This window comes from Sarcophilus harrisii, chromosome 4 (genome assembly GCF_902635505.1).
Source record: "Sarcophilus harrisii chromosome 4, mSarHar1.11, whole genome shotgun sequence".
In the NCBI taxonomy this organism is placed as follows: Eukaryota; Metazoa; Chordata; class Mammalia; order Dasyuromorphia; family Dasyuridae; genus Sarcophilus; species Sarcophilus harrisii.
In genome coordinates this window covers 367,141,206-367,169,014 of record NC_045429.1, presented here as the reverse complement: position 1 = coordinate 367,169,014, position 27,809 = coordinate 367,141,206, and the positions used below count along the sequence as shown (strand labels likewise).

Below are 27,809 nucleotides of genomic sequence, written 5' to 3'. Positions count from 1 at the left end.
TCAATTGATATCAATTAATTAACCAATTAATATTTTCCAGATAACCTAAGTTTATTAAAATTATACATCCAATATGTGAGACCTGAGGGGTTTTCTGTAAAGATGTGAGCCTTAATAACATGGATTTAATGACATTTATGTTCGCTGTTCTGAGGGCTTTTTTGCTTGTATCTTAGTTCTCAGCTATGTACTTGAATGAATCAAATTGCTGTACAAGTGAGTGTTTATTGTACTAAAAATTTATTCTTAGATAAAATAATGAAATAGTTAAAGTAGAATTTTACATTGCTAAGGTGTATCTCCACTGCCTGTCCCCAGCCTTAACATTTTGTGTATCACTGCATAGTTTCATTCATTTTCTATTATCTCATTTGACGACACATTTTTGACTTTGTTTTAAATTTTCTTCTAGGTACGCAATTACAGTGTGGTATTTTGATGCAGATGAGAGGGCACGAGCTAAAGTAAAATATCTAACAGGTAATAATCACTTTGGGTGTCTATGAAAAACTAAAACTTTTTTTCTTAGTGATTTCCAAAAACAGGCCCAGGCCAAAGAAAAATATTACTTATTTTCCTGAAGTTTTACATTCTCTTATTTAAAAGGGGAATATTCATGTCTATAGCGAAGAGGTCTTTGGATAATTGGAACAGTCTAGTTCTTGCTTTCAGAATTTCAATTTAACCGTTAGATTTTGTATTTATTAGATGTATGTAAAAATTAATTATGACTGAAAACAATTATGCTTTTTTTATGAAGATATATTCTTTTGGTTCAGTTCAGTTTTGGGTTGTTTCTTTTATAGCAGTAGTAATAACACCTATGGCTTCTTTACCTTTTTCTGTATGGTTTAGTGGATCACTTCATTCTAATTTCAAAGAATACTCAGAAAAGCCTGATCTCTTTTAGTTATGAGAAACTACATCTATTATGCATTTCATGGTGATTTTCATACTGATCAATATTTAGCAATTCTGATCTTCCTGCTCTTTTTGTGTTTTATTCAAGTCATTTGCAGAAGTTAATTTTATTAGGATGAAGGACTTTTTGCTAGCATGCATTCATTCAAAAAAGGTAGAATTTAAACCAGTAAATAGGCCAATAAGGACATAAATTTAGTCCATCTCCTCTAATTATATGAAGAAGCTGAGTCTACAAGAGTCTACAGAGTTACAAAAGCATGCTTTGAACCTAGGGCACCTGATTCTAAATCCAGGGCTTTTGATATTTTGATATTACTGCTATCTTAAAGGTTCATTAATTAATGAAGCCTAGAAACCCCTAGACTTGATTGTGCTGGAGGTAATATTCTGAAGAACAAATAATGTTTTTTTCAGTTAATGATTGCAAAGTTAGGATTTTGCCATCATGTGACTGAGGAATAAAATGTAGAGAAGTAACTCTTGAGCCAGGTGTAAAATGTGGTTGCTTTTTTTTTTTTTTTTTTTTAAACTGATACTTTCTTTTTCTCTCTGCAGGTGAAAAAGGTGTGAGGGTTGAACTTAATAAACCTTCTGATTCAATTGGGAAAGACGTTTTATAGAGTCTTTGATCCAGCAACACACCTACATCAATGCTGTTTATTAACTTGTGAACTTGAATAAATGGGATAAAGGAAAATTGACAACAAATCAGCATTTTAATATGGAAACCAAAACAACATTTTTGTGTTGCATCAAAAAGAAGATTTTGACTGCTGTGGCATTGTACTGTGTGACTGACTCCAAACTTGTGACTGCTTATTTGAAGAATATAAGCAATTAAAAATGACATATACATCTGGACATAAAATAAGTGCCCTACATAGAATTTTTTCATTATTATATTTTGCCAGACCTGTCATCCAGCTGAATCCAATTCATCTCTCTCTTTTTTATATAGTCAAATTTGAATTTGGGGTAATTTTTATATGACCAGGTACAGTTTATCAAAATGAATTGAGTACAAATTACAGTATTATTCTCCAAAAATAGCATCAATCTATTTTTGTAAACTTCTTCATATTGTTATCCTTTGCCCTTAAAAGACCTAATTTAATGATAGTTGCCAGTAATTGAAGATCACTTTAATTTACTTTACATTTAAAGTCAGAAAAGGAGCACTTTAATTACCAGCTAAAAATCAGATTCTTTTGTAGTCATATCTTAAACTAATTTGAACTCTTAAAGATTGCTACTGTATTTTTTTACTTTGTCCTTAATTAAATTTAACAGGAAAAAAAAAATCACTCTTCTACTATCAGTTATTTTATTTTAGTTCATGTTTTACAAGTTAAATCCAGAGTGGGAAGGGCTTTATCTTTTTAAGTTAAAATTTTAAAACAATAATAATAATAAAATAACTGGCACAGAACTTGAGGCTATATCCAGGTTATCCTTGGCTTTGGGAACACAGCATCAAGTTCCTCAAGATTTAAAAAAAAAAGGGGGGGGGGGCTTTCTTAGACTTTCAGATATATCCTGAAATTTCTTCAATGTCTTTATTCCTAAAACTTTTAGATTTATCCATGTTTTCTTCCTATTAAATGTCCCATCTGATCTGCAGATCAGTAGCACCTTGATTCTGTTATATAGTATCAAGAACAAATGATGTGGACAGTAAGACTGAAATGCATCATAACAGGCTTAATGTTGCATGAATCTTCAGATTCTTGTTCTGTTGAGGAATTCCTAAAACAGAACATTGGCCTTTTTGATCAGTTACAAAAAAGATGTACATTTAGTAAGAAAGTCGAAATGCTTTGGTTTTTGTTTTGGTGTTCTTTTTTTACTTTTCAGAAAGAGAGGGAATGTTACTAAATCACACAAGACCTCCCCAAACTTCTATTATTTAAAGAATGAATTGGGATAGGTATCTTGGACTTAAATGTTTTCCTATGCTCATTAACAAAATCCACAGGGCCGTATCCACTCTCAAATTATGGGTACACTTACCTGCCCACTTAAGTTTTCTATCTCTGTCCTTGATTTCCTTTGCCAAAACAATGTGAGTGTACAGAAATATTTCTGTATATATTTCAACTTATGACAATTTTAGCATCTGTATAGTTTGTATTCAATTAGAAACCTTTTCTATGGAAAGCTCAGTAATTTTTATTAAAAGATTGCTATTGTTCATGTAAAACATGAAAAAAAATTTAATTGTTTAGTGAAACTGACAGTGGGAAGTTGGGGTGGTGGTAAACATTCAGTATTGTGGTCTTACTTGGGGGAACTGCAGAAAGAATTCTAGCTTGTACTCAGAATTATTGTTGTTTTTACCAAATGTATTCCATTTTGTCCTCTTCCCTCCCTCCCTTTCCATAAATTTGACCCAACACCTCCTCTGTAAGTGCCTCTGCCAGCCTGACCCAGGAGTGCAAGTTGTTTTTGCCATCTGGTCTGGTGTGCAGTGCAGTGCATTGCATTAAACCACAATTACAAAGCACTACTTTTTTTTTTAGGTTTATCAGAAGTCATATTATATTGATGGGAGGTATGTTTGAATTTTATTTTTTAGATATGTGTACAGAAAAGGCCTTTAATTTGTGAACCCCTTTGTAATTCTAATGTATACTTATGCAGATATGCAAAGTACCAAAATCTGATCTCTTGTGTAGTGCTTGCCAGACAGATTTAACACAGATGTGTATTTTTTTTAAAGTATGCGCCATCATTTTTATAAATCATTAGGAAAACATCAACAATTCAGGGCAGCCATATTTTCACTATCTTCTTAAAATTTCATGGTAGTGGGACAGTTAACTTGTCACTAAGTAGGACTTTTAAAAATATTTTCATGACTTGTTTGTGTTTAATCCTGGTTAAAGATAAAACTTCAAAATACTATTTTTATTCATGATATTAACCAGCTGTAAAACACAGACCTTTATAATAGGCAAGGAATTTCAGGACTCATTTACAAATTGCCTATAGAGTCATGTAATTTGAAAAGCAGTGTTTCATTATGAACGAGCTCTCAAATTGCTTGTAAAGCTAATCTAATTAAACGGATGTATAAAGGTTCTTGGAAAACTATATGGTGGTTTATTCTCAAAAGTCATTTTGTTATTTTTAAAAGACTGTATCATCCTAATGACTTTCTTGCCAGTACACTTATTTCATGATGTAGTTTATAGGTGTTTATATTGCTGTATTGCCCATTTGGACTTAGTCCAATTACTTGTATTATTATTTGTAAATTTAGTCTCTAGTGTTTTTTGTTTTGTTTTTCATTTTTGAAGGCTGGATAACAGGAAATACTTTAAAGAGTAGTATATTAGTAAAAACCCACCCCATGGGGTAATATTTCTAAAGCTTTATGTTTGAAGGAAAAGGAGCCTACAGGCACAATGTTTGGATACTTAAGTGTTTGTTTTTCTTTGAAAGCAAAATTATCTTTGGCTTTTTCACAAGATTTTTATAATTACTAGATAGTATTTTTTTAAAACATTTGTTTCTTGGTGCTCCATAGTACACTTTAAAATATAAAACTACTTCATATTTACTTACCTATTAACCAAGTAAGAGTTAGGTTGCATGGACAAGCCATATTTTCAAATTTTATTTTGTGGTAAGAATTTGTATGGTGGACTTCTGAAAGACTAACGAGTCCTTGACAAATTTTAATACTGTATAAAACCCTTATAACAAAGACTTTCTCCTGATAGAAAGGATACTTTGAAAAACTTCTTATTTATTGCTCTCATTAGATAATTACTAATCTGGGAACTTGATTATTGGACACCCTCCTCCCCACAGCTTCCTTTAGTAATATTGACAAGGCCCCCAAACATTAATAAATTTATAAGTTAAGGGAAACAAATAGAATCCACATCACAAAAGACCTTAGAAAATGTATATAACCCTGAGCCACTCTAACACTTATTGAGGTACTGCCCTTCATAAGATTCTAGTCAGGGGTTTCTGGCAGTTGTTCATCTTCCTTGGGTTTCTTGCTCTTCTGAAATTTTATGCAGTGTTTCTTTTCTATAGCCTATACTTCCTGAAATTCTTCTTTCCTCGCAACAAATGTCACAGATCCTTGACCCATTGTAGGTCCTTGTCCTACCTTGTACTGTTCAGCCTCCAGCCCAGACTGCTTGTAGTTTTTCTGCTCCTGGAAGGTATCTTCTGTTCTCTTTCCCAAAGGAATAGTACATCTTCAACAATTCCTAGCAGCCTGTGTCACAGCTCAAAAACTGCACATCTCTATTTCTGAAGCCTTTTATTGTATTGGTTCTGCTCCTGACTTTATCCAATAGAGAGCTTCCAATGATCCAGGGGAGCCAAGCTTCCCTTGTACCTCTCTTTTCAGTTTTATGGTAGTTCACAATGACTTGTCACACTGCTTGGTGTTTACTTTCCTGCATCCTTATTTCACAAAAGGGGCTAGAGGCTTGGAAGAGCATCCTAATCTGTTTCTCAATTGTCTCTTTTTTTTTTTTTTTTTTTTTTAATTTAATAGCCTTTTATTTACAGGATATATACATGGGTAACTTTACAGCATTAACAACTGCCAAACCTCTTGTTCCAATTTTTCAACTCTTACCCCCACCCCCACCCCCTCCCCTAGATGGCAGGATGACCAGTAGATGTTAAATATATTAAAATATAAATTAGATACACAATAAGTATACCTGACCAAAACGTTATTTTGCTGTAGAAAAAGAATCAGACTCTGAAATATTGTACAATTAGCTTGTGAAGGAAATCAAAAATGCAGGTGTGCATAAATATAGGGATTGGGAATTCAATGTAATGGTTTTTAGTCATCTCCCAGAGTCCTTTTTCTGGGCATAGCTAGTTCAGTTCATTACTGCTCCATTAGAAATGATTTGGTTGATCTCGTTGCTGAGGATGGCCTGATCCATCAGAACTGGTCATCATAATAGTAGTATTGTTGTTGAAGTATATAATGATCTCCTGGTCCTGCTCATTTCACTCAGCATCAGTTCATGTAAGTCTCTCCAGGCCTTTCTGAAATTATCCTGTTGGTCATTTCTTACAGAACAGTAATATTCCATAATATTCATATACCACAATTTATTCAGCCATTCTCCAACTGATGGACATCCATTCAGTTTCCAGTTTTTAGCCACTACAAAAAGGGCTGCCACAAACATTCGTGCACATACAGGTCCCTTTCCCTTCTTTATAATCTCTTTGGGATATAATCCCAGTAGTAACACTGCTGGATCAAAGGGTATGCACAGCTTGATAACTTTCTCAATTGTCTCTTAAGTCTCATCATGACCACCCCTGGGATCAGCTAAATTAGGTTATTTAGATTAATGGCACCATGCCTAAGTGAAGGGACAGGTCAGTTCTCCAAGAGCCTCCACAGCTGTGAATCATGACACTTGAAGGAGCTGCAAAGCAGCCTTCACAAATATTCCTTGTGGATTGGGAATGAAATAAATTGGAGGCAAGAGGGAAGAGGAGAAGGGTCAAAGAACGCCATTGCCTCTGTCTCCTTGCATTGTCATCATCCTCTCACATGAAAAAAACCATTCTACAGGTCTGAGTTAGATCTCCAGCAGCCACTAGCAGGTGGTTCCTGTATCACAACAGGGGGCTGCTTCACAAAATAGTTAGAGGGGAAAAGAGACACACTTGTTCCTCTGATACCAGTGTGCACTGGAGAGAGAAAACTTGGTGTTCCAGCTACATGGATGGTCCTAGTGAGCCTTCATTCTCAATTGATTTTTTAAAACACTCCTTTATAGTTTTTCCTATTTAAAATAACAAACCAAATTAACTTTTGAGGTTTTTAATTGTTCTTCATTAAAAATGGGCAAGACTTTTTTTTCATCCATTTCCTTACCAATAAATATATAACCAATAACATTTTTTTCAATATATTGAAATGAAACTTATTAGACTGAACATGCAGAATAAGGAGTAAAGGAAAGGGGAAAAACACTATCAGACTACTCTTGAATTTCTTGGACAGCATTGCTGGCAGTCTTTTAAATTGGAAGATTGGTTTCATTACAATGTGTTTTCTGAACATTAACATTTATTTCAGTAGAATCCCTAGGATTAGCCTATACCTAAATTGAAACCAATAATGACCATAAGTAGTGGTTAAGAGCTTTATATCCTGTTAATTTAAATGTAACAACTTTCCATTACTCATCACAGTGATATAAACAGATATTAAAAACTAGAGCTTCAAGCAATGACTATAGTTTATAATAGTTTCCTGTGTACAAGAAAACAAATGTGAAGTCCTTGCAGCTTGATGTACTGTTATTGACATTTCAGACCATTTCTTTCTCCTAAAGGTGGCTGGCTCCCTTTTAGCTTTAAGGGTCTCATATCAGCAACAGATTAAGGCATAGAAAAAAATGTCTGTGTTTACTCTTGGAAGATAAAGTCCTAAGGTCAGTCATATATCTTTGGATTCTGTTACAAAATACCCATATCATTTGGGGTCTCATTTATGTGTTCTATAAATTTAGTGGACTAGAGGTCCCTTTAAGCACTAAATTTCATAAAAACCTCATTTTCCCTAAACTATACATCACTGTCAAAAAAAAAAAAAAAAAACGTAAAAAATATCAAGGCAGTTTTTCTGGGTTGTATCTCTCAATTATAAAAAAAGCATCTTTTTTTCACAGTTCTCAGAACTGAGCAGTTTTCTCACCTGGGAGTTTAATCTTGGAGAGTTGTACATAATATAATCATTAAAGAAATCATAGTCTGTCACAGGAACTTTTGCTGCTGTAACAGGAGACTGAAATAGATGTTCAAGAATTCCTGATCAAATTACATAACCTTTAGTTTCCTCAACTAAAATGGACCTTCATGGACATCTTAAACTAATCATGTCCAATATTGAACACACTTTATTTTTTCCCCAAACCGTCCTCTCTTCCAAATTTCTGTTACGAAACAGAGTACTATCATTTCCCCCAGGCACCCGGCTTATACACTTGCTACCCCACTACAGTCTGTTGTCAAATCACTTGATAGATGCCTCCTTTTTTTTTTTTTTGACACTGCTCCTACCCTGTTACAAATCTTCATCCGGCTCAAATCTCCCCCTGGCCCCTCCCCTACTATCCATTGAGCTATTAAAGTGATCTTTCTAAAGTGCAAGTCTAACCATCCCTCTTCCATAAATTCCAGTGGCTTCTTATTTACTACAGGATCAAATGCAAAATCCTCTGGCTTTGAAAGCCCTTTATCTGTCCTCTTCCAACCTCGATTCTTATTACACATTATGCCCCTTCACTTAAGATTCCTTTTTTCCCCCTCAAATAAGACATTTTATTTTGTCACTCTGCCTTTTCATTGACATCTTCCCTGGCATTCTCCTTGTCTCTCCCTCCTTCATTCCTGTTAGCCTTAGCTACATTATCATCATCTGCAAGAAGCACTTCTGCTTTCTTTTATTGGTAGTACCATCACTAACATTACCATTGATTTTTTTTCCTACATAGAACTTGCTGTACATAGTTATTTGCACGTTGCTTGATCAGGAACTGTTTTTTGGCCTCTCTTTATATCTCCAGTAATTAATACATATGTGTTAATGCAGTAGGCATTTAATAAATGTTTGTTAACTTGTTAAGATAGAGTGGAAACAGTCCTTATGGCTGTGACCCAGATAACTTTATATTTGGTATTCCTGAAGAGGCAGAGAGATGAGAACATGATGTTTATTGCTGCTCTTATCAGTAATAGAATTTTTATTATAGCAAACCTAGAGGTGGAGTCAGGTTGGTAGTTTTTCACTACATGGAAATGATCTTAAGGGAAATCACTTAGATGATTCATAAGTCTCTAATATGTGTATTCTTTATGCAGTTAAGCCTTTTTTGAGATTTTTAGACCTTCATAAACATCACAGGGTTGTTGAGTAATAATTCCCTTGGATCAGTGCTTTTGAAATTCAGTTTAACACTTTGGAGTCTAAACGAAAAGTCTAATAAAGACATGGACAGAAACTTTCACAGTTTCTGGCCTTATTGTAGAATGTCCATGTGATCGGCTGGTCATTTATCTTCCCTATTAAGATATTTTAGTGTGAAAAATGGGAGATGATTTATTTTATCATAGTTGTGAAGCTCATGTAATCCATTGAGTCATTGTTTGGAAGCAACTTTTCAAATGCAAATTCTTACTGTACATCAGCTATGTAAGTACAAAAAATTAATTGAAATTAAAAAAAAAAAAACAAAAAAAAACTTCACAAAACCAGCCAACCTTTCCAGCCCCAAGTAGCTGTCTCTGTTGTCAGGTATGTGTGTATGTATATACATTCAGTAGATAACAAGTGGCTGGTGTGGTTTCATTTAAACTCCAGGAAGGGAAAACTTCCTCTACTAATGAAAATGGGCTGCTCTTCTGGAATGGAACACTTAAGAGTTGCCTGAAGCACTTAAATATTAAATGATATGTCTAAGTTTTTTTGTAGTTCAGTTATATGTGTGACTGCATTTAGGATTTTCTTGGCAAACATACTACTATACTGTTTTGTCATTTCCTTCTGTAGCTCATTTGACAGATGAGGAAACTGAGGCAAATAGGATTAAGGGACGTGTCCAGGGTCACACAGCTGGTAAATGATTAATACTAGATTTGAACTCAGGAAGATGAGTCTTCCTGACACCAGGCCTGGCACTGTAGGCACTAGGCCACTTAGCTTGCCCCTATTTGTTACACACTGAATCAGCAGGATATGAAACCAAGTCTCCCTAACTTTAAGATAGGCTTCTAAACCTGTTATGGTATGGTAGGAAAACCAAGTGAAATTCAGTGTAGTGGATTACATCAAAATTTTACAAGCTAAATCATGTTTCTCATATTATTGCTTCTTAAAGGCACATCTCCATTACATACAATATCATAGATTTAAGAGATCAAAGGAAGCATAGAGGTTTTAATGCAATTCAGTTTTCTCATTTTGCAAATGAGAAAAACAGACCCAGTTGTGATTTTTTTTCAGGATTAGTCACATAGTAAACAGAATTTTTAGGACTCTGAAAATGTTTTTGCCACTATCTCACACTAAATTCAGAAAGGCTGTTGTAATTCACAAAATATATAGAGCCCAATATAACATGCCTAACATTAATGGCAATACTGGGAAGAATGAGTGCAGTCTCTTTACTGGGGAAGGAAGAGTATATCAAGGGGCATGGCTGGAAACTTAAGGCAGCAGTATGGCTTTCTTAGAGAAAAGGGCTACAGAAGATGGAATTCTTATACTTCAGACCACTTTGTAGGCAATAACAGTTGAGCAACACTGAACAAAACCATCTGTGTATCTATATCAACGTGTGATAACATCTCTTAGGTAGAATTATCATATTTCAGAGCTGAAAAGCACTTTAAGACATCAGCTCCTATTTCCTTATTTTACAGGTGAGGAAACAAGTACAGGGAGGTTAAGTGACTTTCCCCATGGTTAAACAGATGAGCTATCTGTGGTACGAGATGAGTCAAAGTGCCTGACTCCAATGTCACTGCTCTACCCAACTATATCAAGCTGTTTTTGCAAATACTGCTTACCTCTTTGTAGTAGATGAAACACATCTCCAGTGCAGAACAGTAGTTACTTCCAAAAAGATATGAAGAGAATCCAGTATTTTGGAATTATTTTGAAGGCCTGAGATGTATGGGAACTTTTTTTCTTGTTTTAAAATTCATATGGTACCTTGCACTCCGTGCAAATGGTGTAGAAATGGAGAAGGAAGATTCCTGTCCTATGGGGCTTTTAGTTTGACCTAAAAAAGATTAGGAAGCAAATAGGGGAAAAAAGTTTGAAATAAAGTACTAAAAATATGAAAATAGGAGGAAATAACAATTCTTGTTTAATATGGAAAATTTCCTACTGGGCTTTATCATCGCTTTGCATCATTACAAGATGGAGTGCCTTTATTTTAACAGAAAGGTGAAAAGATCAAGATCTGTATAGTAAGGGTCAGAAGCTTCTTTCCCTTGTCTGTTTCGACAAGCACATGACTCTCAGCTTGCTTTTCCCCTTCTTAAGACTTGAGACTGACCTGTGCTTTCTTTTCTAAGGGTCATAACCGATCATTCTTTTTCTGATTCTTGGCCAATTCTCCCCTCTCCCCCATGCATTTAGTGACATTTTGCATTTCCTCTTAAGATAAAAATAACTTCTTAAGAGCACCACCTAGTGTTAAACTGAAGTTTTACACATTTCAGTAGGTCTAATTCAAGGATGCTTACAGAGGTATTAACTCCAACACCTCCAGGACGCCAATAGCTATATTAAAATAGAGGGTTAGACTGGGCAAAAGAAAAATCTGTGGCTCTTAAGTTAATGATATTGGCACATTTAACTGAAATCCTATGGGTGTGAGTACCATTAATATTTCCAATCCTTTTATTTTTCAAATATTTATGGATTACATCTCCCCCCCCCCCCGCCCCCCAAAAAAAGTATTAATGTTTGAATGGACAGCAGCTAAAGCTCTAATCAAGAATTACATATTATTTACGTAGGCTGTTCAACAGTTTTGTCATGTGTACTTTGAAGTATTAACCAGTTTTCCAATTTATATGTTACTTTTCTTGGAAATTTACTAGGGAGGGTTTCAGACCTGCTGGCAAATCTTATTTCTTAAGATCAAGATTTGGCTTACTTAATTGGAGACTCCTTTCTTTAAAGAAGAGTTTAGTCAGTTTCTTAAACATTTTTAGGAAGAAAGAACTTTTACTAAGGTTTTTTCATACTTAATTTTAATAATAATTGACATTTATATAGTGACTAGTAAGTGTTGGGCATTGTGTTAAGTGCTTTCTAAATATTATTTAATTCTTGGAAAGTAGTCACTCTTATCAGCCATATTTTGCAGATTAGGAAATAGGTGAAGGTTGTGTGGTTTCCCTAAAGTCACATAGCTAATAAAACTGGGTTTGAACTCTGGTCTTCTTGGCTCCAGGCCTGGTATAGCTCCTGTTTTGTCCCTCCAAAATACAGCACTTTAGGGGTGAAGGTAAAGAGAAATGGTAAAAGTCCCTCCACCTAGACCACATCTACATAACATAGACAGACAGTAATATATTAATATCAATTCGATGCATCCTGAACAAACTCTTACTGAGTTTTACTGATGAGTATCACCATCTATGATTCAGTACAATAAATATTTAACTGTGCAAAATACTGCTAAGCTGGGAATACCAAGGGGAAAAAAAAAAACCTACCTCCACCACAATCTCTAGGAATTTTTTTATTCTATCACAAAAAATACAATTTCACATAAATATAGTTTAAGGTAGACTGGGGACAAAGGAAAGATCCAAAATGATCTAGGAAAATTTGAAGGGAGAGAGAAAACTTCCCACTGGGGGATGGAAAAAGATTTCATGGAAGAAGTATATAGCACTCAAGGATCTTTGAGAAAAGAAGCAGCATGGCTTAACTAGAAAGGAGGGCATTCCAGGCCAAAGGACAGCTTGTGAATGTCTGGTAGAACACCTTGTAAGTATGCAAGAAGGAATTCAAACAAGGGACTAGCCAGGATACAATTCAGGACAAATTCAGGACTTAAGATTTCATTGATAGAGGGAATTGAAAGCTCATACATGAATCTTTCATTCCCAGAAGCACTAGGCTTCTGATGGGGATAAAAGTAGGGGGACAGAGAAAGGGCAATGGGTAAATCACTTCTATTTATGCCAAGTCTAAATAGATACATAGATATTATAGGTATCTTTTGTATTGCATTATACGTATCTATAATGTCTATGTAAAAAGACATTACTTGTTGCCTTTTTTCTCTGGCTTCATTCTACTTAATATTCAATTAACTCAGAGACCTCTAGACTACTATCAGTGTATAATATAAAAGCAGGCACTAGTCAGCATATGTGAGAATTAAACCATTCCTTTAGAGGCCTCCTTACATTTCTCAACCAAGTGTAGTAAATAAATAAGATACCGGCCTTTTAATTTTTGCCTGAACTAGTCATTTTAATAGTATCAAGAAATTCTAAAATGGAAATTTCACCTGATACAGATAAGCAATATTTCTATTATTTTAAATCTTAGCTGCCTAAGTGACTTAACTTGCCCCTGGCCATATAGTTAATGTTAAGAGGCAAGGCTATAATTAATCCCTCTCCTCTCAATTTCCAGGGAAGGAATCCTTCCTTGGCTTCCTCTAAATCTCACTCTGCAAGGAGCCTTTTCTGATCCCCTTGAAGCTAATGCCTTCTCTTTAGGATTCTCTCCAGTTTCTCCTACATAGGCCTTATTTATTCATAGCTATTTGTATATTGTCTCATACTGAGCAGGGACCGTGTTGCCTTTCATTGTATCCCCCATGCTTCGCACAGTGCTTAGTACACTTAAAAAAGTGTAGCTGGGGTCCTCAAACTTTTTAAATAGGGGGCCACTTCACTGTCCTTCAGACTGTTGGAGGGCCAGAGTATAGTAAAAACAAAAACTTTGTTTTGTGGGCCTTTAAATAAAGAAACTTCATAGCTCTGGGTGAGGGGGACAATCGTCTTCAGCTGCCGCATCTGGCCTGTGGGCCGTAGTTTGAGGACAGCTGAATTTAGATACTTAATAAATGCCTGTTGGTTGACTGAAAAATAAAAGGATCCTTGCTCTTGAGGAGATTACATTCTAGCCAGGGAAGACAACATGTGCATATTTGTCATATATCTATGTAATAGATACAAGGTGACTTGTTGGAAAAGGTAGATGCTACTACTGTATGTAACAAGTAGGTGGATAAAGAAAATGTAGACTGCATTTGAGGTGAATCTTGAAGATGAATATTTGAAGAGAGAGGTGAGTAGGGAGTAAATTCCAGATCTAGTGGGGAGAGAAAAGGAAACCAGTAGGATATGGGAGTTTTGTAAATGAATAGTAGGAAAACTAATTTAGCTGGATGATCATATAAGGGAGAGGGGAAGCCCACAGGCAATAATGTGTAATAAAACAGGAAAGGTAGATTAGGACTAGGTTTTGAAGTTCTTTAATTCCCAAACAGAATATTTATTTGATATATAGAACATAATATTTGATTCTGAAAGTAGTAAGGAGCCACTAGAGTTATTAAATTGGGAAAGGAGCTGATATATTCAGACTTGTGTTAAATGAAAGGCACCCCAGGCAACTGAGTGGAGGATAGATTGGAAAGGGAGAAAAGGAGGTTTTGAGACTGGAAGTATGGTGGTGCCTTTGACACAGAATATTTCAGAAAAAGAAGGGGTAGTTATCTCTGGGTTCAATCAGCTCTTCTGATTCACCAATCATCTATCTCATATAATTTAAAATAACTTGAGCAGAGTAGTCTAATGGGGAAAGGCAGAAAAACCTTCCAAAGATGTTTTTAGGTGTCAGCCCTCTGAAATATACTTATTTTTACATCTCCATGATATGCCAGTAGAAGTCATCTTCCCTCCCTCTCCCAGCTCTGAGAACAGGAATAAAATTCACACTATCATTCCCAGTAAAGGAATTGAAGTAGTAGGGAAATCACCATTTATCTCTGACTTCCCAGTCCAAAACACCTTTTCTTTCTGGGTCTTCCCTTATTGGAATATAAACTCCTTGAGGATAGGGACTTTTGTGTGCATGTAATTGGTATTCACTGTTTAGCTTTTATTAAGCACTTATCACTGGTCAAGCACTGCTAAACATTGGGGACCCGAATTCAGGCTAGTTCATCTACCAAGATTATTAAAGTATAAAAATAAAAGCATTGTTCTTGTTCTCCTGATTTTTCCTCCAATATAATTAACTTGTTATATAGGATCCATTTTCTTATTCCTAAAATATGGAATTTAGCAGCAAAGGGATTGAAAAAATTACTGTACATATATGCTAAATTGATTTATTAATCTTAGTACACTTTAAATAGCCTGAATATAGGTGGCACCTCTAAATGACATTTCTTTGAAAATATTTTGGTGTAAGTAGAAAAAATTATATAAAATTAGTACATGAAATATTTACTATGGATGGCTTAATTCAAAAAATATTTCAAACTATTTTTCATTTCCACTCTTCACTGTCATGAATATTTGAAACATGTTTTTTTAAATTACTGTTTCAAAACCTGAATTATTGCAGTTCAGTTCTAAATAGTTTGAAAAAAGTCAATCATAATTTTATCACAATTACTTGAAACTTCTAAATCCTTTTCACAATAAATAGCTCACCAGGCAACCAGCACCACTGGTCAGGATAGCTTTTGTTAATGAAAGCTAGCAAACATACCTAATTTCTTTATGGTTGCTGAGGTCTCCTTTTCAACACACACATAAAAAGCACCTACTGTGCACAAAAATTGAAACTTGCTGCCTTCTGGCACTGGAGGGATACACTACATATAAAGTAGCAAACAAGGACATCGGAGAATCAGGAAGGCAGAGGCAGGGTTACCTGACACTTAGGGGAAAAAAAACCTTGGACTGGTATTACAGGTTGACTGGAACACAGAGTACCAGAAGCTGCATAATGGGAGAGATGGTGAAAAGATAGGCTATGGAAAGATTTCAGTGAACCTTGAATGCTAAGAGTTTGTATTATATATCTTAAAAAGAAAAAAGGGTAACTCCTAAAGGTACTAAAGGATGGGTGACATGGTCAGACTTGCCCTTAATAGAGCAGAGGGGAAGAGGGCAGCCTCTGGGGTCAGGAAGACCCCTGTTCCTGAGTTCTAATCTGGCCTCAGACACTCACTGGTTGTATGATCTGGACAAGCCACTTACCCCTGCCTGCCTCAGTTTCCTCATCTGTAAAATGAGTTGGAGGAAGAAATGGCTGTCAAGAAAAAATGGGGCAACAAAAAATGACTGAAAACCAGCAGAACAAGGGAGGGGAAGAGATGAGAAGGAGACCAAGAAAGATGTTTTCCCAAAAGCCCAGCGGAGGGATGATGAAGTTTAGACCATGGAAGGGCTCGGGGAGATGAGAATACATGTCCACAGGACCTCCAAGTGGAGCCATCTAATAGCAAGTTAGGAACATAGGGCTGGAATACCAGAGATTTTTGAGGTTGTTTAGTTGTGACTTCTTGGAGTTCCCTTGTTAAAGATACCGTTCCCCTTCACCTTTCCTTCTGCGGCTCACTTTAAGCTGAGGAAGCGGAGACAAACAGGGTGGGGTGACTTGTCCAGGGTCACACTGCCCTTGTCCTGAGATTTAAACTCCTGTCTTCTCAACTCCTAGCCCAGCGCTGCCCAGTGTACCCCTTAACAGCCAAAAATAAATGACAGGAGACAGCCAAGATCAGATCCAAACATGGGGAGGGATGCTCCCCTTGGAGGGGCAGGAGATGATGACCCCGCAAAAGACTGCAGAAGGGGCGGAAGGGCAAGTTTTTACCGCCACAGAGAACAGCAGGAAGGGGACCTTCTCTAACCGCAGCTCAGCAACTTCTTGGCAGTTCGAGAGTCCTGTGGCACTCAAACCCAGGCCTTCCTGGATCTCCATTTGCCGGGCTCCAGCCGCCTCTCCTGCCAGGGACGGGGGCAGACGGAGTGTATCTTGTGAAATACCAGAGTCTGATAGGCTCACGGAGCACGTGAAGAGGAAGAATGTCTGCAAAGGGAGCTGGGGACCAGGCTTTCAAGAACCAACTGTTTATATATTTGATACTAGATGATAACAAGAGGGAAGATTGAAGACTTGAGAAATTAAAAACAAAAAGTCTGAAGAGACTGAGATGAGGAAAATGAGATGGAAGAGATCCGTAGATGTGATGGAAGACAACTGAGATAAGCATTTTAAGATTACATTGTACTTTGCAATATTTTATCCTCATCATCCTAGGAGATGGGAGCTATTATTATTCTCAGCTTACAAGTGACAAAACTGAGATTCAGGAGTAAAGTGGATTGCCCAGAATCACAGAGATAGTATCTGAGGCCACATTTGAATTCGGGTCTTCCTGACTCCCAATGCAGCACCCTATCCTGGTGTACCACCTAGATGCCTCTTCTTAATGTTGGAGAACCTGTTAAGGTTCTGTCCTGTGCTTGCATAGCCTTCAAGAACCTCAAGATCATCCTACAACACAATAAGGCTTTAAAGTAGTGCTTTTGTGGATTCCAACATTTATTTATTTATAGTTTTATTTTTATTTTTTTTTTGTATTTAACATATAATAAAAAAAATAAAATTATCCTGGCATGGGTTCTGTCAATAAAAAGTTATAATAAAAAAATAAAATAAAAATAAAGTATAACTTTTTATTGACAGAACCCATGCCAGGATAATTTTTTTACTACGTTATCCCTTGCACTCACTTCTGTTACGATTTTTCCCCTCTCTCCCTCCACCCCCTCCCCTAGATGGCAAGCAGGCCTATGTTGAAATCCTAGTGTCAACTCAACTTGAAACAAGGTGAAAACTCAAGGGTGATGTCAGAATCCTGGTGTTAACTCAATAGAATTGATACAGTGCTTATTGGTTCACACTTTAGAGCAAATCCTTACAAGGTGATAAGTTGCTAATACTGATGGAAACGATGCTTGTGTTCACACCTTTAGAGAGCTCATAAGTATCTAAGTACTCAATGGAGTTCACACGTTTGGGAGAGTTCAGGGCTTAGTATGAGATCCAAATTCACACCTCCCTTAGGGCCAGAGAGCACTTTAGGAGATAACCCAGAATCCCTCTCCCTCCAGAAGGCGGAGTTAACCTTTGGGAGATCACATATATAGAGGGAGCTCTTGGACTTTGGGGAGTTACTTGAGGAGTCAGTGGAGGAGATTGAGAAGCCACAAGTCGGAGTTGAGCTGGAGGCTGAAGAAAGCAGAGGCAGAAGCCAAAGACAAAGCTGCAAGATCTCTTGGAGCCAGGCAGAGAGATAGGCCTCTCAACTAACCGGGCTAATTTGGAAGGAGAAATTTTTGCATTTTTACCAGCTGGCTGCATTTTGGAGTAATTATTGATTGTAACTGAAACTAAGGCTGCCTCCAGAAAACCACCACAGTCCTATATATGTTGAATATTTCGCAGTATATCCTAGATACAATATATGTGTGCAGAACCAAACAGTTCTCTTGTTGCACAGGGAGAATTGGATTCAGAAGGTAAAAATAACCCGGGAAGAAAAACAAAAATGCAAACAGTTTACATTCATTTCCCAGTGTTTTTTTTTTTTTTTTCTTTGGGTGTAGCTGCTTCTGTCCATCATCGATCAATTGAAACTGAATTAGGTCTCTTTGTCAAAGAAATCCACTTCCATCAGAATACATCTTCATACAGTATCGTTCTTGAAGTATATAATGATCTCCTGGTTCTGCTCATTTCACTCAGCATCAGTTCATGTAAGTCTCTCCAAGCCTCTCTGTATTCATCCTGCTGGTCATTTCTTACAGAGCAATAATATTCCATAACATTCATATACCACAATTTACCCAACTATTCTCCAATTGATGGGCATCTATTGTTTCCAGCTTCTAGCCACTACAAACAGGGCTGCCACAAACATTTTGGCACATACAGGTCCCTTTCCCTTCTTTAGTATCTCCTTGGGGTATAAGCCCAGTAGTAGCACTGCTGGGTCAAAGGGTATGCACAGTTTGATAATTTTTTGGGCATAATTCCAGATTGCTCTCCAGAATGGTTGGATTCATTCACAACTCCACCAACAACTTATCAGTGTCCCTGTTTTCCCGCATCCCCTCCAACATTCATTATTTTTTCCTGTCACCTTAGCCAATCTGAGAGGTGTATAGTGGTATCTAAGAGTTTCTCTGATCAATTTCTCTGATCAATAGTGATTTGGAACACTCTTTTATATGAGTGATAATAGCTTCAATTTCATCATCTGAAAATTGTCTGTTCATATTCTTTGACCATTTATCAATTGGAGAATGGCTTGGTTTCTTATAAATTAGAGTCAGTTCTCTATATATTTTGGAAATGAAGCCTTTATCAGAGCCTTTAACTGTGAAGATTTTTTCCCAGTTTGTTGCTTCCCTGCTAATCTTGTCTGCATTAGTTGTTTGTACAAAAGCTTTTTAATTTGATGTGGATTCCAATATTTATATTAGAACATTTCCCCACTTCCCCACAGAAAAAAATACTAGTTTTTCAAGTAGCTTATACCCAGTCTGTTCTCAAGTAAACTTTATTAGAAAATTATTAGTCTCATCATTAGAACCTAGAAAATTTTTCTTAAAACAAACCGACAGAACTATACAATGTACCTCAAAAAAATTCTATTTTAAAGATTATAATATATTGTCTTTTATTTTCTACTGAGGGTATCAACAAAGCAGCCCTTTCCTTATGCATATGAAAGCTAAAATCCTTAGCTTAACTAAATTTAGTAATTACCACACAGTTTTTTTAACATCAATCAGCAATATGCAGGCAACTGCAATTAAGTCAGTTTGCTATCTCTGGACCTGGACCTCAATTAAGCCTGAAATCTAGTCATTTTGCTCTGTCGTCACAAAATACTAATGAAGAATTACAATGTTTAAAAAAACCTTTCAAGATACAATTTTTTTTTAATATGTGAAGGTTAATTATAGTTAGATATGTTCAAAAAGGTGCTTTAAACTTCACTCCCCCCCCCCCCCCCCTCATATTTGCAACTCTAAAAACCATTCTCAACTTTTTAGACAGCATCTCAATATTATAGCTTGGCTTTAGGTCTCTTATTTGGTAATTTATTTTCAGAGCTATATGGGACGAATTTTATTTTTAACTCAGTTTTATGATGAAATCTTATGGCAATCAGTTAAGAGTTTTGAGTAAACAGTTCTAGAGTTCTTGAGTTTTATTAATGATATGTGGATTGATGAGTTTCTCAAGTGAGGATGCACTGCTTGTTCTTTCCAGGAGATAAACTTTTCCATTGAAAGGATTTCAACATTTGTGTGTGTGTCTATGTATGTATCTATTTCAATTTTAAAATGGTATCATTTGATAAAAACAGATAATAGATTTACGTCTGAAAAACAAGTTATTTTAAACATATTTTAAAATCCTTTTTATTCATGTGTTAATAACCGCAAACTAAATAATAAAATTCAATCAACAAATTGTGAACTATGTCACCACTGTATATGCTGTTCAAAGTTACATGAAGACTTCTGGGACATCTACATACAGTTAGAATTTTTCAAAATTCTGATAGAAAAAATACAGAATCTTCTTTGGAGCTCAGAGAAAGAGCCATCTCAATTTTATAATCTTTACATATATATAATATACTTCTTTATTATTCACAACACTTTTAACTTCCTGATTAATTAGCATGATACACTTATGAACTGATCTTTTGCTATCTTAAGACAAATTAGTTTCCCAAAGACATTTCCAACTCTTTGGCTTTTTACATAAGGCAGGAATCCAAGTGTTTATTAATTTGTGTCTCCAAAACTTGAGTTTGGCAAACAGGGCAGCTCACTGCTTTTTGCTGTGCAAGGTCACTGGAATTCTGAGACGAGGTGTCAGGGAATGAACTGCATTTTGAATCATTTCTACTTGTACACATGCTATTTGTTTGCTCTTTCTTGATAAAAAAATTTGCAAAAGCAGTTTTGTTTTCAATTTTGGGTCTCTTAGTGGGGGGTTTATCTTCAGAGCTGATAATTCCTCGAGATGAATTTGATTTCAACTCATTTTTATGATTAGGTCTTGTGGCAACCAATGGACAGTTTTGATTAAGCAGTTCTTGAGTTTTATTAATGGCAGGTGGGTTGATGAGTTTCCCAAGTGATGATACATTGCTTGTTCCTCCCAGGAGATAACCTTTTCCACTGAAAGGACTCAATAGTTGGCTCCCCCCTTCCTTTGGTTTACCTGCAAAAGAAGGTCATTACTTATAAGGTTGTTTCCATTCACTTAAAACTAGGAATATCTGTAAGCTTCAAAATACTTCAAAATGTAGAGGCTATATTTGTTGATGAAGTAGAGCTCCACATTAATAAGCTGTTAAAGGAGGAAAAATGAATTTTCTTAGAAAGTTTTTTAGGGGTAAGTTTTTTTTTTTTTTTTTTTTTTTTTAATGTCCCCTTCTCTAGGAGCAATTCTCTGTGGAACAGATACAAATCCACTGATAAAAAAAAAAGGGGGGGAATAAGAGAATGAGACAGAAATTTATACATAAGAAATATATATGTATGTCATACACTGTTTGTAAAAAATATTCTTTATATATTCTACCTAAGCATTTTTATAACATAGCAAAGCTTCAAAGAAAAACTAAATACCAGAAATACAATTCTTCCTCCATCCTGAGTGGTGAAAAAATATCTGATGTAATGCCTTTCATACTAGTGTTAATTAAACAACGGTTCCCAGGCAGGTTTAGGCCTACATCAGTGTAGTTTGTAGGCTGACCTCTTTTTGCCTAAGAAATTTTTACATGGCCCCAGGTATATAGGTATATAAAATATTTAACCAAACATTTACTAGTAATAAATCATAATTTCATGACCCCCAAATTCAGTTCTATATGGGAGCTTTAACTCAATTATAAGAAACTTTGCTCTAAATCACTGCCTTTTCCTCCAGGGGACTATAGTGAGCCATTAAAGAAAAACAAAACCAAAAAATGTATGAAGATCATCAGCACAGCCTTATAAGAATCTGTAAAGCCTTTTGGCTCTTGCACACCATGGACCTGATGAGGCTAAGCAGGAAACACAACCCTCTTTTACGTCACTTCTCCACCTGCCAGAAGAGACATCTGGCATGAGACAAGGGGAAGTCGGTACTGCCATAATAAAGTCTAAGTTTGGCATCTGTAAAAACCGAATTTAAGCTTTTGTAGTGTGTACTGTAGTAGGGCACCCACTGTGCTATAATATTTATCATGTAGCTCCTAATGAACTAAGGAGATAATGTCGTACAATGAAAAACAAATGGCTATGAAGGTAAAGCACCTGGGTTCAAATCCTGCCTTTTTTGGTCATTACTCTGAATCACTTTGGGCAAGGGCCCTTCATCATCCTTGACCTCAGGTCTCTCACCTGAGAACTGAAAGTGTTAAGACTGATCTGTCAACTCTTTTCTAATCAACCACTGTGCTAGGGATTCAAAGAAAGGCAAAAACAATCCCTGCCTTCAAGGAGTTTCTGGCTGGTTGTTGCTATTAAGAGTCAAGTTACAGTGTGTCCGACTGTGGCTGATCAGACCAATCAATAGGAGCTCAGAGTGCTCTGCCACAGGTTGGACACCAACAGTCCCTGTGATCATCTGGGCTAGCATCTCTAATTTTGAGCATCTTGTATTTCTTCTGAGGTAATTCACTTCCACTTTGCTCACAGAGCACCCCTTCTCTGATGAGGGCACGCCATGCTAGGTGGTCTTGTGCCAATGTCTCCCATTTCATACAATCAGTTCTAGGTTCTTAAGCGAGACCTGGACAGTGCCCTTGTATTGCTTTTTCTGGTCACCTTGTGAGAACTTATCCTGTCTGAGTCTCCATAAAATAGTCTTTTTTAGCAAGCATACATTTGGACCATGTGGCCAGCCCCATGGAATTGTGCTCTCTGCAGTAGAGTTGGAATGCTTGGCAGGTTATGGAGCAGACAATACATAAATAAGTATGTATGAGATTTATACAATGTGAATGGAAAAGCAAGATTCTAAGCTTCTAGCTTTAGCTTTATGATCTTATGAATAAGTCTCCTATAATGTCTTTTCACCTAATGTTATGTTTTACGAAAATTACTGGTGTTTAACAGGAGCATGTCTATGCTGAATTCTGGTGGGACATTACTATCCACACTATATCATATCTTCAAGTCTCATGACTGTGTTAAATAATATCCTATACTGGGGGCAGCGAGGTGGTATAGTGGGTATAGCACCAGTCCTGAAGTCAGGAAGATCTGGATTCAAATCTGACCTCAGACACTAACACACTTCCTGGCTGTGTGACCCTGGGCAAATCACTTAACCCCAAATGCCTCGGGGGTGGGGGGCAGATTTCCTATACCTCTATTTAGTGCAGGGGTGGGGAACTTCAAGAACATGGGTATAAGGCCCACGAAATCATTTGCCAAGGAAAACACAGGTGATGATGAGGTCAAAGTTAGATAGAACGACTTCCCACTGCTTGAGTTGAGTTTGGATTAATTTTGTATGAATTGTGAATGATAGTATAAATATCAAGTATCAATGATGTCATAATAATTTTTATTATTATTTTATTATAATTATTATATAATTTCTTTTATACATTATTTTATTATTATATTATCATTACATATAATATATACATATAACATTATAATATAATTATAATGCCTTTTTGACCCTTGGCAGAAAAAAGATTCCTCACCTCTGATTTAAAGGCAAAGTACATTCCTATCCAAATGGCATTTACCTCTCACAAAAAGGAAGTAGAGTTTCTTCATAGAACATATTTCCAATTTGATAATTATTATCAATAATACCATACATATATAAAAAATTTTCTTATAACAAAATAGTTTCCACATATCACCTTATTTGACTTTGTAAGGCAGAGCAGATAGTATCATTTCCATTTTATAGATGAAGAAATAGAGCCTTTGGAATAGTCACACAACTACTAAGTGGCTGAGCCAGGACTCAAACCCAGAGTGTCCAATACCATATTCATTCTCAAAATTTGTGAGTTAAAATTTGTCACAAATCAAAGATGTCCCTTATAAGGAAGCATCCTTTTTTGGGAGGGAAATAATCAATGCAATTCTGCTTCCTTAAAAGTAAAACATCAACAGAGAATAATATCAAAGTACAGAATAAAATTATAAAAGAGAAAATTACTGAAAAATGCTTGCCCCTAATTCTAAGCTATGCTACCTCTATTTTGATCTTCATCAACTTTAGAAATCTGGACTATACCCAGGAAAACCATTCTGGGTTCTTATTCCTGAGGGCCATATCTTTCATGAAATCATGCCTCCACCTCACTTTCTAGTCATCAATTCCAAAACACGATATTTCCTCTCTAACTTTCATGCTACCCCTTACTTTCCAGCTCCTCTTTAAGTGGTGCTTCCCCTTGTTAGAAGATAAGTTTTTTGAGGGCAGGGATTGTCTTACTCACCCAGAACTTAGTACAGGGCTTAACAAACAGCAAGTGTTTAATAAATGCATTACATATCTATTCCATCTAAGACAAAAAATAAATCATCAAACATTTATTAAGGCCTTACCATGTGCTAGGCACTGTGCAAAGTAATGCAGATACAAATAAAGGTAAAACTCCCTCATTAGAGCACAATCTAAATGACAGATATCATATTCTAGCAATGCTAATTGAATTATTGTTCTTATTTTGATATTCTTTTTGCCTCCTGTTTCCTCATAAGTGTTAGTACTGTTCAATGAAAGGCATGATAGGGAAGGAAACCTAAAACAAATATAAATCGGAAATCTTTTCATTTTTGTTCCTATGAGTAATATTACCCTATCATTTCATGAAAACTAGAATCTTCTGTCAGAAGTTTAAAATATTTTCATAACTACTTAAAACTCATACTAAAATTAAGCTATAAGCTATTTGAATAACAATAAATACTATGAACAATACTACCTTTCTGATATAGAGTGTCAGATTTGGGAATCAGGTAGATTGAATTCAAATTGTGCCTCAGAGCCTCAGTTTTTTTCATCTGCAAAATGGAGGTAAGCACCTACCTCATGGTGTTGAGGATCAACTGAGACAACATAGGTAAAGAGTTTTGCAAACCTTAAAGTGTTATACAAATGGCAGCTATTATTATTATGCCATGGAGAAAGGCAGAAGAACGAAGGTCAGGGTACCTTTATTTTTGCTTTTCGTCCCCAAGTTTGGCCGTTTTTCTAGATCTGTCTTCGTCTTGCCTGTTTTTGAATAGCCATCTGGTTCTTTGACCTTTATGTACGTGCCTCCACAAGTTCTCTGATGCTCAGCCCACCAGAAGTCTTTAGGTGAGGGTGCTCTGTTCATTGACCGTTTCACATAACCATAGTAGGGTTTTCTGTTTTGGCAGGGCCCATTGCAACGCCACCAATGTTGACGATATATGTCCACTTCATCATGGAAGCTGTGGTATACCTGCATTAAAAGAAAACATTTTAGCATTTATCCATCACATTAACAACAATTTTGCAAAAACACCCTACTGTGCTTTAGAAATCATATTAGAAACTAGAAGGCAGCACAGTATAATGGAAAGAGCTAGAAAACCCAGGCCCCTGTCTACAGCACTGACACTCCCACAGTCTGACACTCTGTCAGTTTCTTCATTTTCATCTGTAAAATGAAAAAAAACCTACTAAACTAAATAGCATCTAAATTCCTTTCAATTATAAAATTCTAAGACTAATAGTTCATCTTTTTAGTTTCCCCTGGGCTTCTGAAATAGTCTAATTTTGGATCGAAAAGATGAAGGTTTTAACTTCTATCAAATGATGAATCTTAAATATAAACAGAGGAAACTACTTTAATCCTTTCTGAGCTGAATGAAATTAAGGAAATTTGGTTTGAATCATTCAATTCATTAAACATATTTCACGTAATTGTGTTGGGTGTTTGGAATAGATGGGAGAATAGAGGCAAAGTTTGGATTAAACACAATTTCCCTTATCCTCTTGGAACTCATAGTCTGAAATATATTAATACCTTTGAATTCTATCACTTTCAGCAGACAGAAAATTATCAAAACTTAAGGTAAGAAAAGCTCATGGACCAAGCAAAATAAAGACTGACTTAACACTAAATTGGTTATCATCAGAGGTAGAATCAAACAAAAAATATTATTGTAACAAAAAGTTCTGGGTGACTAAATGCTTCTAATAATCACTGTAGCACACAATTCTCTATAACAAATAAATGTTCTTTTTGCTTCTTTCCATGTAACAGAACAGTGGCAATGGGAATGGCAGAAAGGCTTGTTTACTGTTTTGCTCAGAATAACCATTTCCCTAATTTGAGGAGAGCTGAATTTTTAAAAACTTTGTTTTTCAGCAATCTCTGTTCCCTATTCCTGACTATTCAAACATTGCAACCACTTATCCTCCCAAAATCAAACTTCATTTACTCAGCAAGCATTAATACAATTCATATTGCACTAAACATAGTGGATCTTGGGAAGAAGAAAGTACCAAGAAAAAAGATGTGGAAAGAACTCAGGACTGCTCCCTCTTTTAGTATGCTATACTTGGAATTCTTACAAATTAATTATCAAAGAAAGGATGGACTATAGGATCCAAAATTTAGTGCCAAAAGGAAGTAGATAAGGTTGGCAAATGCAGTAATGCTACATTTGCTTTAGATTCCTTCCAATATATATTCATGTATGCATGTGTATATATCTGAGGTTTTCATGGATATCTGGCTCACTCTATACTTTATACCAGAGGAAAACAAGCAATGATAATAGCAGTAAAATCACACCACCCTAACTTACCTGAATCACAATAGAGATGAACTTGTCTTTAGTTCCTATTTCCTAAAGAGTACCTAGGAGAGGATACTAGATGATCAAATATTTTCAACACCAGCCTTGTTTCTTGATTATGGAACTAACTCTGATTACAATTAAGGCAGATGAGTGAATAAAAGTAAGCAATTTGGCATGTTCTGTTCTCCATCATGTATCCTTATTGCCCTTAGAAGTCAACAAATATAATTGTTATGAAAAGATTTTCATTCACTTTGGATGTGAAATTTGCATAAATACCCGAGAATACAATTAAAACAGAAATGTGTGTTTATTCCATTAAGAAAACTGTATGGAATAAAATACATAGCCTTCATCTGCTAATGAAAGACAAAAGTATAAGGACATACTTCTGGCTCTGCCACTGATTCTACTGCAAGGTCTTTGACAAACCACAACTTTTCTATTTCTCAATTCTTTGGCCTATAAATAGAAGAGACCTAGTTGACTGAATTTTATCAAAATTAATGAGATATCTAAATAAATACAAATATGGAATTTCCTAAGGGTGGTGTACTTACTGTTATATTGGCTCCAGTCAGGCGATTGATGCGATGCATATGTTTACAAAACTCTGGACCATGACCTTCCCGATCTTTATCATTATTAGTGACAAATAAATATGCATGTATCATTTCATGTAATAGTGTCTGAAACAGGATAAAAGCAAATCAACTTAACTTGTGACCTTTTGAGTAAAGTGCAGAAAAAGTAATTTGTTAAATCAAGATGATGCTTGTGCTTTAATTTTTTTTTCTTTTTTTGAAGGAAGGCAGTGAGCAGAAATTACAAACTCCTAACACTGTTAGGTCACTATATGTATTTACAGATCTCCAACATGCTGGAGAGGCCTCCTTTGCTTTCTCCTGACACTGGGAGTATACCAGTAAAATACTCTAGTCATTCATGACCTGTCCATCTTATCTTTCTGTCATACAATTCTTTGATCACATCTTTTCCTCCTGTTTCTCTCTAGAATTCATACACCCACCTTACCCCTACCCTTTCCATTGATCTTTAAGTGACATTTATTTTTAGTTCTTCTAAGCCATATTTTACTGCTACATACCACTACCAACAAGATATTTGCATTAAAAAAGTAGACAGTGCTTTTATGGAAAGCTTGAAGTCAGTAAAAGTGCACTGACAATTTTCTAAAAGTAATCCACATTTTTCCTCCTTGCTCTTTTCAGCTCTGAGCTGTTTATATTCCACGAATATATTGTCTGTCCCAAACACATATACTGGTAAATAAGCTCTATTAAGTGATCATTCACCTAGCTGTTGAAATCTGAGCAACAGACTAATTTATTTATTAGCAATTTCTCATTTATCTGGTTCTTCTTGTGTGAATGAATAGATCAAACTCCTGTGAGCAATTATAGATTTCTTCAAAGAGATAACTGAAATATTTTGGAGTTTGATTTGATCACTAATATTTC

General features: G+C 35.8%; 2 protein-coding genes across 6 annotated transcripts in view; one reads left to right on the top strand and one right to left on the bottom strand.

The window, feature by feature from the left end:
- The window catches only part of EGLN1 (egl-9 family hypoxia inducible factor 1), a 68,053-nt gene extending 64,039 nt beyond the window's left edge, over positions 1 to 4,014 (top strand). Inside the window, exons 4-5 of the mRNA XM_003767835.4 lie at positions 413 to 480; positions 1,480 to 4,014. Coding sequence (XP_003767883.4) covers positions 413 to 480; positions 1,480 to 1,544 — 133 coding nt within the window. The 3' untranslated portion in view covers positions 1,545 to 4,014. The remainder of the gene's footprint in view (positions 1 to 412; positions 481 to 1,479) is intronic.
- SPRTN (SprT-like N-terminal domain) overlaps positions 1 to 27,809 on the bottom strand; it is a 50,616-nt gene that overhangs the window by 12,671 nt on the left and 10,136 nt on the right. For 2 of the 5 annotated variants that reach the window (XM_003767836.4, XM_031966902.1), the window contains exons 3-5: positions 26,889 to 27,017; positions 24,707 to 24,980; positions 18,915 to 20,746 (exon numbers count right to left, since the gene is read on the bottom strand). In XM_003767836.4, coding sequence (XP_003767884.2) covers positions 20,277 to 20,746; positions 24,707 to 24,980; positions 26,889 to 27,017 — 873 coding nt within the window. In that variant the 3' untranslated portion in view covers positions 18,915 to 20,276. Of the gene's footprint in view, positions 1 to 10,150; positions 10,719 to 18,914; positions 20,747 to 23,181; positions 24,981 to 26,888; positions 27,018 to 27,809 lie in introns of those variants that run through there. The other 3 variants (XR_002770136.2, XM_012547983.3, XM_031966903.1) reach the window with 3 other exon arrangements.